General features: G+C 45.5%; 1 protein-coding gene across 1 annotated transcript in view; it reads right to left on the bottom strand.

Annotated features, from left to right (window-relative positions):
- CENPI (centromere protein I) overlaps window positions 1–17,882 on the bottom strand; it is a 1,093,019-nt gene that overhangs the window by 1,003,822 nt on the left and 71,315 nt on the right. Inside the window, exon 2 of the mRNA XM_069613020.1 lies at window positions 3,696–4,012. Coding sequence (XP_069469121.1) covers window positions 3,696–3,930 — 235 coding nt within the window. The 5' untranslated portion in view covers window positions 3,931–4,012. The remainder of the gene's footprint in view (window positions 1–3,695; window positions 4,013–17,882) is intronic.

Raw genomic sequence — 17,882 nt, 5'->3', positions numbered from 1 at the left:
CTGGACTTTCAACAGGTTTTTGCTGCAACCCATGTTAAGGGTAGAACGCTGGATTGGGTTACCAGTCAATGTCGCTGCGAATAATATAGACGTAATCCCATGCCCATGGTCAGACCATGTTGATCCACTTCAATTTGGTCTGCGCCTCACAGTACAAGAAATCAAAAATGGAAAGAATGGCCATTACTTTCAGGAACACTTGCAGGCTCACCTCTCTAGCGCCAATGACTTACCCAATCGTCTCACCACTGATGCAAAAGCCAATGCCCATCATAACATGCTTGAGAACGCTGTAAATACTGTGGCACCAGAAAAAACACACGATATGTGCTCAAAAGGGAGACTAGAAGTTGGTATTCTGGAAAAATCCAAAATCAGCAAACAGTCAAGCGTAACGTGTTTAGTTGCTGGAAAATCTCCAACTCGGAAATAAACAGAACGAAGTACACTGGCAGCTAGAGAGCACAGAGATGCTATCTTTGGTGATACAAAAAAAAATAAAAAAAATCAGCCTATGATCAGAGGATCAAGAGTGCAGAGTCTGATCACATGATAAACTCCTCGCTTAGGGAATGTCTAGTACCAACTAAAATTAAGCAGACATGGATATACCCATTAATAAAGAAACCTTCTTTGGAACCCTAGCGTGCCCTACAATTACATGCCTATTTCCAAAGCACCTTTTGTGCTTGAAATATTGGACCGAGCTGCCTATCTGCAAGTACAAGACTTCCTGGACAGTCACCAGATCCTGTGACAAAGGCAGTCAGGTTTCCGTAAAGCAGTATAATCGGCCCAGCTGGACCTTAAGGCTAACATGTCAGAAATTCTGGAGAAAGGAGGCACCGCTCTCGATGCTCATCGACCTTTCAGCTGCTTTTGATTTGGTGTATCACTCTAAGCTGATCTCCAGGCTCGTTCAATCCTGCTACTTCTCACCCCCAGCTGCAAGATTGGTGGATTCCATTCTGACAAATCCCATGGCTTGGGTCTTAACCGACGACCACAAGGCCGAAGATTTTGTGGTGCCCTGCAGAGTTCCACATGGCTCCCGTTTGTCTCACACTTTGTTCAACATATTCACTATGTCCTTATTCGAACTGTTAGATGACAAAGGGGTGCTATATAAAAACTATGCTGATGACTCCATGTTGCATCCCACTCTCTGGAGATTACATTAGGGACACCGAGTGGATCAAAACAGTCTACTTCATCATACAAATGTGGATAATGGACTAGCGCTTACTGATGCTAAAACAGAGTTGATTGTAGGCACAGCAGCACGACTAAAGAAACTCAGTCCGGATTACTGTGAGTTTCAGATAGCTGGCTGTAGTATCGCTACCCTCCCTGAAGAGAAGATGATGGGTGTAGTGATTAACATGAAGGCCCACGTGAGCAGTCTGGTCTCATCCACATCCTACTATTTAAAACTGCTGGCGCAGCTAAGACCGTTTCTTTCTTGTGAAAACTGTGCCACCATCGCTAGGGCACTTGTCGGAGCCAAATTAGATTATGGTTCTAGCCTGCTACAAGACATTAATAAGGGAGAAATAATGCACTGTTCAGATTATTCAAAATAACGCTGTCTGTCAGAGTAGCAGAAGGCTTACAGAAGAAGGATCATATCTCAGAGGCAAGGCGAACACTGCACTGGCTTCCTGTAGCTACAAGGATTTCTTTCTGCCTCATGTGCACGATGCACAAGTGCATATATGGAACCAGCTCAGGATATCTTTCCAACTGTCTTGCATGGCTGCCATCACGGAGGACACCGAGATCCAACAATGTGGGCTTCCTGCAAACTCCCAGAGCTAAGCTTGATGTGGTGGCACAGGGTCTTTCTGTTACACAGTTCCAAAAAGCAGGAATGCTCTCTCCCCTGACCAGAGAATGTTTCAGTCCTTCCCTAAATTTAAACATGGCTTGAAAACTTTATTTTATTGACCATGACCTACCTCTAGTTTCCCATTGGCTTGTGCGCTATACAAATAAATAAAAAATCCCCCTCAGTCAAAAATCTAGGATGCACTTTCAGTTCCGATTTGACCCTCTCCCTCCACGTCAATGACTACTCCTGATCATGCACCGTCCGCCTCTGCATCCTCAAACAGATGTTTCCATAGCTCTTCTACCCCCATAGAGTCTCCGCAATCATGGCCATCATCCTTGCGCACCTAGACTACTCCAACTGCCTCTACCTAGGCACGTCTGCATATCAACTCAGAAAGCTCCAACGGATCCAAAACTCTGCATCAAGGCTCCCACATGCACTCACCCCCAGAAAATGCATCTCCTCCACTCTCAGGATACCACACTGACTTACCATCAGCCGACAGGTTTCTTTCAATGCCATGTGCATTACCCATCGTGCCATCCACAAGAAAGCCCCTAAATTCCTCCCAAACAAGGTCACACGCTACCACCCTAACTGAATCCTCAGATCAGGCTCTGCACATCTCCTGGTAGTCGCCCCCTTTCAAGTTATCCAGACCAGAAGGTGCCCGTTTCTCTGTCCTTGTAACCATTTTATGGAACTCTGTCTCAGAGGATCACCTGGCCTTTAGGACAGCCTTCAAACCCTAGCTGTTCCATTCACCCCCCCACCCCCCCACCCCACCTGCACACTTGCTTCATGCAGGAGTCTGCCGACTCCCTCCCACATATTCCTCTCTTAGCTACCTGCCTGGTCTCTCCATTTTCTGGGCTCTACTACTTCAGACCCCGCCTTGGGTGCCGACAACCCCATACGGAGGACTCGAGAAGGTAATCCAGTAGCTTGCACATAAGAATCCCGATAGTGGGCCAGGTATTGCACCCACATGGGCTCGGAAAGGGGGGTTGGGGGGGGGGGGGGGGTGGGGGGGGGTGGGGGGGGGGCTGGGGCAATTCACCACACTACTTAAACTGCATCTTAGAAAAATCACTTGGATCTTCCAGGACAACGACAATCAGGCACATCCCTCTTTCATAGTCAGCACTGTAATAAGGCACATGAGGGTGGGCCCATGCCATTGTCAGAAAACATAAAAGAGGGGAGCATGTGTCCGAACTAGAAGGAACCAGGGTGAGTATTATGTATATATTTAGCACTTAATTGTCTTTGAAATGTAGCACTGCTCTAGGCAAGCGCTTTAAAACACATTGTGTACAGGTGCTATATAAATAAACAATCATATCTTTGTACATAGATTGAACCAAGGATGTAGACAAGGTTATTTGCAGAGCTAACCCGTTTTCTCCCCTCACACACTGCATCTTCGTAACTTAGCAGTAGGCACAGGCTCATTCTGCATACCCTGCACTCACATAAAACACTACCGCACAACACCTCTGCCATTAGAATGAAACTACTTCTACTAACAATAATACGAACTTTACCTTCTCACATAATTCTCCATCGCCTGGAATACAACCCACCCCCGTTTAGTCCATAGTTTACCTCAGCTGCACACATCCACATGCCATTCAGAGATTGGTGACTAGCAGGGTCTTGGTCACTCTCATAACTTTAATGGCTGAAATACACACATGCATAGCATAATAGCACCTCCCAACTTCTCCCAAATTTTGACTCCCTCCGAGGGCATTCAACCAACAGTGCATTGGGACCATAATTATGGTGAACGGTGCTATGCAAAAAACAAAATGAATGAATGTAGAACAAGGAAAACAAACACGTTAAAGTCACTTACCACCCTTGAAGTATGCTAGTGCTGCATTTAGACGATCTTGCTCACTCTCCTCTTCCAGGGCGGATTCCTGCCTATCCGGGTGGCTCATGCGCCTGCTTGTGCCGCCGCCTTCGCCATCCCCACCAGTTACCTTCCCAGTTCCCAGCCATGTGGAGAGGTCAGTCTGTCGGCCAGTGAGTCGTCGCTCTGGATTGCTCAGACTGCGTTGGTTAGTACCCAGTTTCTGCCTCTCCATCCCCTTCAGGATGGGTTACAGCTGTGCCTCACCCTCAGTCAGCAGTCGTCATTGCAAGACTGCAATGGATCATCTTCATGCCCTGTAAGAAAACAGTAGATGAGTATTAATTCTAAAATTGTGAGGGTGTATCAAGTGTTACTCCCGGGGATGTACTTTAAATGGCCCAATTTCACAATGAATAGTCCAATAACTGCTGTGCCATCCCAATATCTGAAAAGAACACATTTGATGTGACGCTTGAATTTTTCAAGACACTTGCAAGGAGTGAGGGGCTGCTTTTACGCACTCATTGTAGGACACGATGTGAAGAATCAAAAGCTAGTGGCCAAGAAAAGCCTAGGCTCCCTCCATACCAGGGCATATGAGATCAGTAACTTACCTGCAACAGTGTTAGTGAGTTTACGCCCCATATGCACAACTTTTAAATCAGCTCCAACTGCCATAGAAATGAATTTTAAATCTCTATTAGTATTGAAAGACATGGCACTGAAAAAAGGGACCAGTTAATTGTTTCTGCTTAGTCCAGAATGCTCGACACACCTGGTATAACCTTAATGTTTTCACTCATAATAATCAGTAGATATGGACGGTCCTTCAGTGGAGGACAAGCAGATTAGGTCTGCATGTGGCCCATTAGTGAAGCTACATTCTGGAGAAAAAGAAAAAAAACCTGCACAATCTATTCCTGAGCTGCACTGAAGGCAATTAAAAATTGCCAAATTCTACCGGCACTCATGGCAACTTTGCTCCTGTACTTTCTGCAGCTGATAGCACAAGTGTGAAAAAAGGGCAGCATTCCGGCGAGAGTCCAGTGTCTCCCCAGTCGCTGTCTGTGATTGTTGTCCATTCCTGCTCTCCTTACTACCAATACTTTGTCTTTAAAGAAATTGGACTGCCTATTTATCCACCAGGTCACTCCTGAAGCACGACTGGGGACGATTACATCTTTCGATCATACGCTGTGCTCACAAGCAACTTAAAAGTTTTGAGTCACTTGGAGATGCCCTATGTGTTATCGCTGTCAACTTCCCCCAGTATTCTACAAATGGGGGCAGGAACGCGCCAGTAGCAGCGCCTACAGAGCGGGACATCAGCAGAGCCATCAAAAATTGTGGCAGTGAGTGACTGTGCCGCCAACGTTAAAACACATGACGCACGCTTGCATCCCGCACATATGCGCTGCGGAAACAAACTTGATCGTACTGACGCAGAACTTCTTGAAGTAGATCCCGCATGTGAAGCAGCGATATCTTTATCAAGGGCTGAAAGCTCCATTAAGCATGATTCTGCACAAATTCAAATCTTACCGGAGCCCAACCCCCAGGCTCCATTTCGGGTCACTTCTGCATTGACCGTCAAAAAAGGTTCTCACTGTGGTACGCGAACATTGAACAATGGTGGGACACAAGCCCATCGAGTGGCGTTGGCTTTGGGTTCCGATGACCCCCATGTAGCACCTACAGACAAAACTATCTGGGCCAGGAACGATACTACAGCCTGGCGAGTGCTACTGAAGTCAACTACGGAAACAAACACAAATACAACTCCAAATATCACTATTGATACTATGACTGGACACCTATCAGCCATGAGCACATTTCCTAGACAACCCTTTGTCATTCCGGCTCCCATATTTCCCATCGTACGGCAGGTGCTCACTCCGGTGAACTCTGCTGAATCTCAAAATAACTCTCAATCTTACAAACGAAAATTCCCTTGCAGAAGAGTTTGAGGAGCGTGAGGAACATATAATGCCAAAAATGGGAGCTCATGGGGCTGTATTAGCTAAAGACGTGGCCAAATTTAAAAAGCAATTAGGCCATCGCAGCGTTAGACTTTCTCTAGTGGATGACAAATTACTCACTCAAAATGTCTCTACCCCAGCAGAGTCTAACGGCAGACCAGTACTACTTGAATTATCGGAAGATGACGTCTCAGACAGTGGTTCAACGATATGCATAAGAAACCAACTTAAAAAGGATGCCATTACAAACCTCAACAGCCCTAAACGCAAAATGTCGGCTCACTGGTGAGATTGTAAGTCGGGAGCATCCAAGAAGAAGAACTAACTGCAAAAAACATGTCAAAAGGTTCCTACAGTCTCAACATAAAGAACAAATTGCATATCCAAAACGATCTTCGGTCATCCACAGCAAAGACCCCATTGTGATTGAAAACTTTGAGGTGAAGGGTTCAAGTGACAAATGCAATTGACCCAACCCCTAGGTCTGCCTTGGCACAAAACACGATCAATGTGCACAGCGCAACAGAACCAATTCTGCAAAATACCAATTCTAATACTAGTAGACAAACAAGCCTTGTCAACAGGATGAGGAAGTATTTTCAATCTTAAAAAAAAAACATGACCATATACACTACAACAGTACTTTTAAGTCACTGTAAAAATACTGCTCCTACGGTCTTTAAAAGAAAGCAAAAAATGTTAAAGGTGGTCCCAAGTCGAAATCAAATGGTTCACATGCATTCTTAAGGAACTTGACCACGCCGCCTCCCCACATTTATCAATGTGATACTAACGGACAATCAAAATTTGATGAGACTAAAGTCGTCCGAAAATTGTCTTCAAGAGAACATCACATTAACACCAAACCAATCGTTCCAATAGAGAATCTTGTGAGGTGACTAATCGAGAACCTTGATCTCTTGGATGATTTATCTCAATATCTAGAGGAAAATGAGGGCTTGTGTGAAAAAACAAAAGACTCTTTGAAACTCTTGCTTGGGAATGTATAATAAAACAAGAGCCGTACAGAAGGCCGGTTTCTCAGGAGCCACCCCTATAAGCCCATTGCAGATGCTACTAATGGCTCTTTGTCTCTCGGCTGCAAAGGGCCTGTTTAAACTGGTCATAAAAATGTTAGGCCAGGTCAACAGCAAGGTTATTGAAAAACATGACCATCAGAAGAGACCTGGGAATTGACATGCTAGTATTTTGAAAAAGGAGTATGCCATGATGCACCACTTGTGCCACCTGCAGGAAAGTCAGCAACTCTACACTAGCAAAATGAATAGAAAGCAACACGAGCACATAAACGGTTTAATCAATAACAATTGCTGCATCGCGATGCAGGATCACATCAATCAGAAATTGTAAAAAAATAAAAAAAAATAATAATACTGTGCTAGGTTTTAAAGGGACAATTATAAAAACGTGTTCCCTCGCAAGATCTGATCGCACCATAATCATGCAAGTCTTTAATTGTGTGCACCGACATCTAGATCAGTGATAGAGGTTTTATTAAGCTAGCCTATTTTAGTCAAAAACTAGGGTCCAAATACGAAATGACATCTTTTAATGAGAAGTAGAGGTGCCCCTCCCATCTGGTGATAAAGCTGAAAGAAAAACTTTGTCAAGAGTGGAGAGGAGGTAAAACACTATATAAAATTGCATGCACACGGGATATTACGAGTATGGAATCTGGGAAAATGAACAATGGATTTTTGGAACCGTCTGGAAATGGGCGAGCAAAGCTTGAAGGACGGACCCCAGGCAGATCTGAGAGGAGCACATAAATGAAGGCTGAGCAGTCTGTTTGGAAATTGATTTCCAAATAGCCTCCGGATGAGAAGGTTGCTGAAGGAATGATTCCAGCCTGACTTGAGTTCCGAGCTAATTCTCCAAATAAGAATTGACCACGATAAACCTGGGAAAATAAAAGTGCTGGGGAAAATCGGGGCATGCAATTTGTGAACAGGGACGCAGATGCTGATATTTGATATGCCCCATGTTATAACAGTTATATTGGACACCAAGTGAGTTACTTCTTTAAAGCCTGTACTCTTGAGAAATGAAATTTTAAAACTTTTTTGGTGGCACTTTAAGTGAAGTTGCTTCAGTAAAATTAAGTGCTATTTAAAATAGAATTAGTGGCTTAAGTCGGTCAATAGTCATTTTGGGCTATCGTGTTGTTGCAAAATACTATTGCCTAGGGTTATAATGTGCATTCGTGCAGGATCATAATTAGGTGTTTGTGCAACAAAAATATATGGAATCAATTCTACTTGATAAGAAGTGTGCAAAAGTGTTGAATCTTTAAATGCACAACAGATTAATGTGTAACGTGGAATAGGTGGTTTTGTTTTTTAATATTGTACATCTTACTTGGAGACTAGAAATTACCCAAGCCAAAACACACACACAGGAGTTGGTGGATGGATTGTACATTTACTTTTAAGGTTAATTGGTCAAGCAGGCTTCTTACATACCATACTTGTCTTGATACTTGAGAAAATAGAATGTTTTAAACGCACTCGTCTCATCTTGAAACATTAGAGTTAAACTGTATATGGAGAGGGAATGCCTGAATGACTATCAATAGTGAGATTCATGTAGGAAGGTACATTTATGTGGCAATTATTGATTGCTGGATACAGATATTGTTGTAGTGATTGCCAGGTTAAAGCTAGAGGCCACCTTAGTTGCAGTTACTTTATTTTTTTAAATAAATGGCGAGTTTTGAGAAATACAGTCCCATCTCATTGATCGGAATTGTGGGTTGTGATTGTATTAGATGGGGATGTTAAACTAGTGGGCCACAGCAAAATGGGCCTAGAATGTAATCCTATGTGTAAAAATAGGAAGTACAATAAAGTTAACTTGAAATTGCAGGTATTGAATAACTACATGAGAAACTATACCTTGAATGCCTATGGAAAAGGTTTTAAGATATACATTTCTTTATTTATTTCCTCTGTCAAGAAGGTACCATGACATCCTTTTATATTTTCTCCAGAGGCGTTTTAACCTTTGTGGCCAACAGGATGCCTCCCTTGATCAAAGAGGTTTGAACAGGTAAGTAGGGGCACATGTGGCTAGAGTTTGGAGGATTATGCATCTAATTTTGACATAGCTCAATTATATTCAGTAGTACTGGATATGTGTGACCAATATAACGGAGACCTTTATTTACAGCAGACTTTATCAAAAAGGTCAGAACGAGAGCTCAGCAACTGCTGAACCGTTATTGGAAACCATGAAAAACCTGGACTTAGTTGAAACACAAAAGGACAGTAAATGGAAACCCTACTTAAAGTTGCGGGTTCTCAATGTTCACACTAAGTTTTCTCATGTTGATAGGAGCATAGTATACTGTGTCAGTGATAGGAGTTTCATGCTATAAAGTGGGAGCAGGTAATGCTTCCAACCTGATGTAGGCAGCCTACTTGGGCATATGCCAGAGCTGATCCTACACCAATAGTGGGGTGAGGGAGTAGCGGGGCCCACTCCCTAGCTCCTTTGAGAGTGCCTTGTATTGTGTGGAGGCCGGTGCCACTGGTACAGCATACTTCCGTGCCAGAGTACTTTTTTCTCTGTTTCAGGATGACATTCAGCAACCAATGCAATTGGTGCCGAAAAAGAAAACAGATGGCAGCTTAGAGTCCCACTCGGTCAGCAACCGCTTGGACACCCATAAAAGGTGAGGCTGTGTCAGCCGAAGGGGAGAGAGATTGGAGTCAAACTGGGTGGTGAAGTACCCCCACCACAACCCCCCTCATCTCTGATCTGCTTTTCCACGCTAACTCACAGTTGACAGCGACCACCAGCCAACAAGATGGTGGAGTTGCCATGATTTACAAAGATTCACTCAAACTCAGCAACCCCATCCACATCCTTCAAAGCCCTCTCCCTCAGCTGATCCCCACCATCCCACCCCACCTTTACCTACCTCATTTATAACCCCCAACCCAAACTCAACATCCACAGGGAACGGTCCAACTTCAGTACTATGCCTAAGCAATTACATACAAGCGCATGGCATGAATTAGGGTTTAAAAAATTGATTAGCAGAGTTTGCTTATTAAAAGCTTCTTGATTAGCAAACAAACCTATTTGATTAGTAATGTTATACTAATATTTGTAATGGCACCAGAAGTTATTTGAACCCAACATATAAAATGAGCATCAATACAGCATTTTTGTGCACCGCTGAAGTTAAGACATTAATGAGAGCGGAGCTGGGAAGCAGAGGTGAGAAGCAGTCTGCAGCAGTCCAGCACGAGAGTCTCTCTACTGTCCTAACTGTGTGAGGTGGAGCCTAGAACTACCCACACCTACCGCGGAGCGGTGAGCGGAGCTGGGAAGCAGAGGTGAGAAGCAGTCTGCAGCAGTCCAGCACGAGAGTCTCTCTACTGTCCTAACTGTGTGAGGTGGAGCCTAGAACTACCCACACCTACCGCGGAGCGGTGAGCGGAGCTGGGAAGCAGAGGTGAGAAGCAGTCTGCAGCAGTCCGAAGCAGACGCGGAGTCAGAGTCGCATGGAACCGGACGTAAGACCACAGACGTCTGCAAAAACCACATGGTTAATGGCGACCGGATTAAAGGAGAGGAGTAAGTCCCAATCCGCAGTGAGACAGACAGTGAGCCCTGTTGAGGAAGAGGTCTCTGGCCGTCCGGCCCTAAAGTCGGGGGCCAAAACTACAGCCCCGACTTTGAGGAGATAGGAGCTCCGAAAACCAAGCAAACACCTATGGGGGGGGTCGTCGGAGTTTCTAACACTATCGAGACCCCCAGGGGCAGTAGTGGGGCTGATGTGAGGAAACAAACAAAGAATAACGAGAGTGTTCTCCGAAAACGGATCACGTCAGAAGTGGAAGCACCCTTAGACGGTGAGATTCTATGTCCATGGAGTGGAGCAGAATCTCGGGGGGATGAATTTACCAGCACGAGTACCCCGGTGTCTGAGGCCGATCCTACGGCTGGCTTCTCGCAGTCTCCGCTGGAGACGAGTGACGTCTGTGCGAGCGCGGTCGGAGGACGGCGCCCGCCTGACGCCAGGCGGAAGTTCAGGAGCAAAGGGCTAGGCCGGAGCCCTAACGACGAAGAAGGAAGGAGAGAGGAGGACGAAGAGGGGAAAGCGGAGGACGTGGAGGCCGCGGTCGCAGAGGCGGGCGTCTCGTCACGGAACGAAAGGGCCCCCGTCAACAAAAGCCTCCCAGGAAACAACGATGGGCCCGTGAAGGGACCAGGAGAGTCAGAGGCAGAGGCACTGAGGATCACTCAGTGTCCAGTGCAAAACCAACTAAACAGCCCAGGAGGGAGCTGCGGAAAACCGTGGAGCCAGCAGACCTCTACTCTGGAGTACGAACCCGGGGGAGTGGTAGCCCAGAAGACGAGTAAAATAGAAATAAAAGCTATGATACACCAAAGGAGCAGTTAGAAAGAGAGCTGTCCTAAAAAAAAAGTAAGACGGACTAAAAGAAGATCACATGAAAATAATACCACTAAGGAGGCCATTGCCAGCGAAACGGACTCCGAAGATGAATCAGATGTGGCGAGTCGCATAGACTCGGAAGAGGGGCTGAGTGCAGCAGATCCAGACCTAGAGATCATCGAACCTGATGGCTCAGGTGACATAATAAATGGATCAACGGAATTGGAAGCAAACCAGAAGACCCCGGCTAAGGGGCAAAAAAGGGGAGAAAAGGGGGGAAAACCATCAACTATGTTTGAAAATAAGGAAAAAAGGAACGAACCCAGGGACAAAAAAGGCAAGAACTGAAAGGAAAACAGGCAGAAAGGGAGGGATCGAACAGACAAGAACGAAAGAGACGAAAAGAAGAGGTTCCCAAAGGAAAGGTTTACCGGCTCCTATCATATCGCACCCATTAAAGAACTTCTTCATACAACATCATAAAAGAAAGTTACTGTCATGATCTCTGCTTCCAAAAGGTCAGGGTTTTCCCAACTCCCTTGGAAGCAGATCCATAACCCAGGTTCCGAGTGCCAACCAGTCCCAATTGGGACCTTTTGGACCCAGTCCTGGCCCCAGTGGCACCAGGCTCATAAATATGCCCAGTCCCAGCGCTGGAAGCGCCGGGCTCATAATGCTTGGGTGGACTTACCTTCAGCAGACCATGCTGCTTACTTGCCTGCCAGTTGAGCCTCTGATCCTCTTCTGTTTGGAACTACTTTTCCTGTTGGGTGGGGCTGGAGCCACTCCCCAGATTCAGAACACTGGAACTCTTCTGGAAGGCAGGAACTCTTTTCTTACCAGGAACTCTTTTCTTACTTGGGCGTGGCTGTGGAAGGAGACACCTAAGCACTACAGGAGGCTATTTAAACCACACCCGGTGGATGAATCTTGCTTTGCGTTATTCTGCAACCTCTGCAGCAGAACGCTCATCGTGTCTTCTGCATCCGGTCCTGGGCCTAAGGAAAAAGGCTTACCATCCTGAATCCAGTCTTCAGCAACACCTATAAAGACAAGAAAGAACAGGTTAGCATTCCGGCATCTGAAAGGCAAAGGCTTACCAACTCTTCGCACGCTCCGGAGGCCTTCGGCGCTGCATCCCACATCTGAAAGACAAAACAAGGTGCGTTTAAAGACATTGGGGAACTTTAATACTCACGTGCCATTACTCCTTTCCACATCTAATCCAGTGGGTATTCCGGCACCCTGCAGCCGCTCCGAACTCGTACCTGCAAAATAAAAAGACAGTTAGAGCGCATAGTGAAGCAGGCAACAAGCGCTTACTTACGTGCTTCCAGGCGCTTCTATTCATCACACGGGCTCCATCTTCAACTCACTTCAGCCCGTCATCCGCCATCGCCGGAACCCTGCAAAACAAGAGACATCATTACTAAAGACTTTAAAGACATTTGAATGACTCGAAACTTACCGTTCGTGCAGTAAACGACGGACAGCAGTCCTCTGAAGTCAAGAGGCCTGCGCTACCTATCCAGTGAAGAAACTGGTTACAGCACCCTGCCCCGAGGCAGATGGAGAGCTCGGCATTCACTTACCTAAGGTGAGAGCGTTAACCTTTGGGGGTCTACAGGAGAGGAGAAGAGGAAAGAGATAGGGACACCCCAATAACCCCAGTTCATTAACCCCATATTTTCTATCTGCAGACATCTTACTCTACACGTCAGGCATACAGTGCACAGAGGTCCAGCCCAAAGAGCCAACCGGGTGCTACACATCACCTTTGAAGATACGGTAGTCGCCCAGTCAAGACCGGCGCCTCTGCGAGAATCAGGTGAGCGTTACAGTTACTAATTGATGACAAAGTTTCCGATGCTGAATTGTTGGAAGCGGTCGGGGAAACGCCATCTGCGCCAAAGCAGCGAAGAACCGAAAGTGGTCCGTTTGTGTCCATCAGCCAAGACCAGGCGAAAGAGGCAATCTCGGAAAAGACGGCAACTCAGAGTATAGTCCCTCCTAGGATGAGTGGTCAGGAGGCAGGTACGGAAAGAGAACAGCTACGTGTCCTCCCCCCTGGACCGCTAATGAAAACCCCAAAAAATGGGACTAAAGAGACGGAACAGAAAAGAACTGAGCAGGAGGGGGAGAACAACAAGGAGCAGGTTTCTGCAAACCCGCAACTTGGGAACACAACACAAAGAGGGGTACCGCCATCGGACAGAGAACAGTCTACGGCATGGAATAAACCACATCTGACGACAGGCTCCCCCATGAAAGCAGCCATCGAAACAAGGGATGCGTCGAAAGCAATCTGGGACCAAGTACTGTCGATCAAAGGGTCGGGTGGGCCAAATCAAAGAAAGGACAAAGTATATAGTCCTTTGGTGGACATAACACAGTCAGACCCTCACAAGGCGACACGAAGACAAGAGAAAATTCAACAATCTCCAAAAAAGAGAAGACTAAGTGACATTGCAGCTTCAATGCAGAAAGACGCCCAACAACAAACCAGACATGATCGCAATTATGTCAGCTATGTTAATCGTGCTGGCACCATTCTGCAAGCTATACGAGGCAATAAAGGAAGATGTAAAGGATAACACTGCAATCCTGGCAAATATGATAAGTAAACTAAGCCATGTAGAAAGTTATATCATCGTGGGTGAAAATCGGGCAACGCAGGAAGCATGCAAGTGGGAAACCAAAATCAAAACGCTTGAAAAGAAGATCGAAATAATGGAAGCCCTAAATAAGGATCAAATGGAAAAATGGAGCTGTACAAAAGCTAAGATCCAGGAAATGGCAGCGCAGTCGAAGACAAAGGGAAATCCGCCCTCATCTCCCAGAGAGAAGAAAAAAGTACTGACTGGGGAGCAAATCGTTAAAAGAACAACCCATGTATCACATCACACCCCGGAGGAAAAGAGAGGCGTGACATTATCAGTGAGGCAAACGACTGAGCCGTCAGAAATAATCGACCTTGTGGCAGGGTGCGTAGGAGAGGAGAAAAACAACAAACCAACGGAAAGACGAACGAAGGAACCGGACGCTAGATCACCGAAAACCATAGAGGAGTTTATGGTGATGTCCGACTTAATGAACATCTCAACCCACGAACACAAGGAAGAAACCAAACAACAAAGTAAAGAAACAAGAGAGGGTGAGATAAAAAGAAAAGGTGCAAGCCAAATAACGGACAAGGTGGATGGGAACGGAGTGACGGAGAATGAGCAAGCGCCTAAAGTAGCCTCCGATCGACAGTTGGCAAATTTAGACGACCCACAACAGAAAAAAGGCCCCCTGGGTATTCTGGAAAATACAAAGGAAAACCCAAACAATAATAGCAGAACAGAAACGCCTTTGAACGAGAAAGAGGAAAGCCATGAAAAGGCCAGGCACGACAAAAAGAAAGAAGAGACAAGAGTGTTTAAACTGGAACAGAGAGTCAAAGACAGAAGATTCTTGATCTTGAATAGACCTACAGTGCTGAATATAATGAAAAAAATGAAAACCCTGAGAAAAATCAGAACAGAAGACCTGAAACTTGTGGAGCCTTATCATAGAGAAAAGAGGGCCAAGGCCTACCTCCATCTCAAGTCCGCAAGAATCGAACATATTGACCAACAAGTCTATGAAGAAATCGAACATTTGGGTTTCCACCTCACGGAGTTAACCAAGAAAAACGATAAAAACACCCTCGTAATGGAAAAGGCAGAAACCCAAAGAGCACAAACGCACTACAAATCAAGGACGGAAGAGCTCTACCATCAAAACCGTTGGAAAGAACCACAGGAGAGGGTGGAAGCACGCAGAGAGCATCGTAACATCAGATGGGAAGATGCACGAAAGAGTGAGAGAAACAAGAAAAATCCAAGCATCAAGCCGGTCCCGCCTGTCTAGGGAGAACCGGGAGAGACCGAAGGAAGTCTCAGAAGATTCCCCGGCAAATGACAAAGACAGGGATTTACGGAGGGTAAGAGGGGACGAGCAAAGGAGACATGAGGATAAGAATAGAGCAACATCTAAAACAGAGAGGAAAGTGGTGGAGGAACAGAAAGTAGGCCCATGGAAATGGCTAACACAAAGCTGGAACAAAAACTCAAAAAAATAGCAACGACCTGGGTCCCCCGGCGTCCACGGGATAAATCAAAGCAGTGACGCGGTGAGGCCCGAAAAAGATCATTTTACTTTAGGGTCTTGGAACACAAGAGGCCACGCACATCTGACCACAGTTGGAGAGGTGGAACTGGGCATTTACGATCTAATATGCCTTCAAGAAACATGGTTGCTCGATAGGCCAGTGCTCGATGGCTACACCCTCGAAATCTCGCCGGCAGTAAAAGGTCTGCTAGGTAGACCTTCATCAGGTCTCCTAATAGCGATCAAAACAGGACAGGGGCTATCGGAACCAAAAAAATGGAAAGAAGCTTATGAACTATTGGTGGTTTTGACGTCATGGAATCAGTGCAATGGTAAGAAGCAAAAATCTCAGATAAAGCCACTAGCGATAGTCAACTGCTATTGGAACCCGCAACGGACGTCCACCAAATCCTTCTGTTCAAACATGAGACACAATTGATAAGCTATACGAGGAGTTCGAGAGGATCGAAATCGTAGTATGTGGAGACTTCAACGCGAAATGTTCCAAGATAGAGTCGGTAGACTTGGGGGGCAAACAAGCAAGTGGAACATACGACCCAGCTGGAGAAAGAGGGAAAGCGTGGAATGAGGTCATCAGAGTCAGGAACATCCAAAACACAGCCAACCTCTTTCCCTCCCAACAAAACCTTCCAACGTGGGAACGCAATGCATCAAAAGCGACCCTGGACTACATCTTTATCTCGGATGGGTTGACAAGTGTCATGAGGAATTTTGAAGTTATAAAAACCCAACAAAGCGATCACAATCTGCTAATGTGCTCATGGCAAGGACACATACCAAATAAGGAAGTATATGCTTCAGCAGTGGAAGTAAATGCCCAGAGAACCCGTCTAAGAATAACCGAAACCGACATAGCGAAAATAAACATAGCGTGGTCCCAAAAGACAACCAAATCTCAAATGACATCAGATGAGGAGAGACCAAACTACCTACCATTTTTATTGGCATTGCGAAGAAAGGTGAATAAAAACAGCGAAAACCCAATAGCACCAAAACATGCTTTTGATAAAGAGTTGGTAGACAAAAGGAAAATTGTCCGTAGACTGAAAAGAGTGGCAAAAAAGACCAACGCGCTGGAAGACTGGAAGAAATGGAAGCAGGCAAAGAACGAGTATACAAACTGGAGAAAACAGCACAGAGCTGCCCAAATCCAAAAAGACGCTGAAGAAATGCTGTCAAAATTACAATCAAAAAAGGCAAGGGATTTCTGGGGCTTGATAAACGCACCAAATAATACACTCAAGAGCGTGCAGAGCAACGCAGTCCCGGAAGCAAGTTGGATAGGCCACTTTACAACAGAATTCAAGTCCCCGGAACAAGATGAGGGCGCAATGAATAAAAGGAACAACACACCCTGGGTCGACGTATCAGATAAAGCTGACATCGAAAAAACAATCAACAAACTAAAAACATCCCGCGAACCAGGTCCGGATGGTCTATCAAATACGGACCTTAAAATGTGCCCGAAGGAATGGTCCAATCTAATCAGCAAGATATTTGAGGAGTGCGGCAGGAAAAAAATGATTCCGAAAACATGGCTAAATGCGGTCATAGTACCGATCTACAAGAAAGGAGCACGACATGAGCCTGAAAGCTATAGACCCATCGCCCTATTAGATATAATAGGAAAGATCTTTGCGACTCACCTGCTCACTCACTTTCGCACATGGGAACAAAACGGCCCTTCAAGAGACGTCCTGCAAACAGGGTTCCAAAAAAACAGAAGTACGGGGATCAACATCTTTCTACTGAATATTCTGAAGGCAAAAGTAAAGGAGGGGGCCCCAAGGATCTTCCTGGCCTTTGTGGACCTATCAAAAGCGTTCGATAGGATAAATCGAAGAATGCTATGGGACAAAACTACAATCCTGGAAGTGCCCAGAGGAGGTGATGGACCCCATAAAAGCCCTACATACAAAGACGAAAATCAGAGTGAAATTAAACCTACAAGGCACCCTCTCTGAAGAGATCGAAGTAAACAGAGGTGTAAAACAGGGCTGTCCATTGGCCCCAGCACTATTCATAGCCTTCCTGGGAGATTACCAACACTCTGAAGAGAAAATAATAGTGTTCCCTCCCAAAATTGGTAAAACAGAAATCCCACGCCTGCTATATGCTGACGATGTAATCTTGATCGATCAAACAAAAATAGGCCTCCAACGGAAACTAACAAATCTGGCAAGATATATCAGCGAAAACAACCTCGAAATAAACAAATCAAAAACGAAGGTCTTGATATTAGAAAAAGGTCAAAACCCAAGAAAGAAAAAGCAGACTTTGTTTATCGAGAACATGGAAATAGAAAACATAAAAAGTATCAAATACTTGGGGGTAATGATGGACAGCTCCGGAACAGACAGCGCTTGGCAAAGTCAACTATGGGAGAAAACAAAGCGCCTGACAGCACAGGCAAGAGCAGTGGAAAAAAAATACGGAACATTCTTGCTATCTCCAGCTATCATATTCTACAAATCTAAGGTAGTGCCGACCTTAGTGTACGGAGCCGAAACTTCTTTCAATATACCACGCCAGCTGTGGACAAAATTGGAGGGCTATATATGGAAAACGCTGTTAGGGGTCCCGAAATCGACAGCCATGCCGGCAATTAGGAGAGAACTGGGC

This window comes from Ambystoma mexicanum, chromosome 5p, assembly GCF_040938575.1.
Source record: "Ambystoma mexicanum isolate Mex_15411 chromosome 5p, UKY_AmexF1_1, whole genome shotgun sequence".
In the NCBI taxonomy this organism is placed as follows: Eukaryota; Metazoa; Chordata; class Amphibia; order Caudata; family Ambystomatidae; genus Ambystoma; species Ambystoma mexicanum.
Note: the sequence above shows the minus strand (reverse complement) of the source record. Positions and strands in the feature narration are given on the sequence as shown.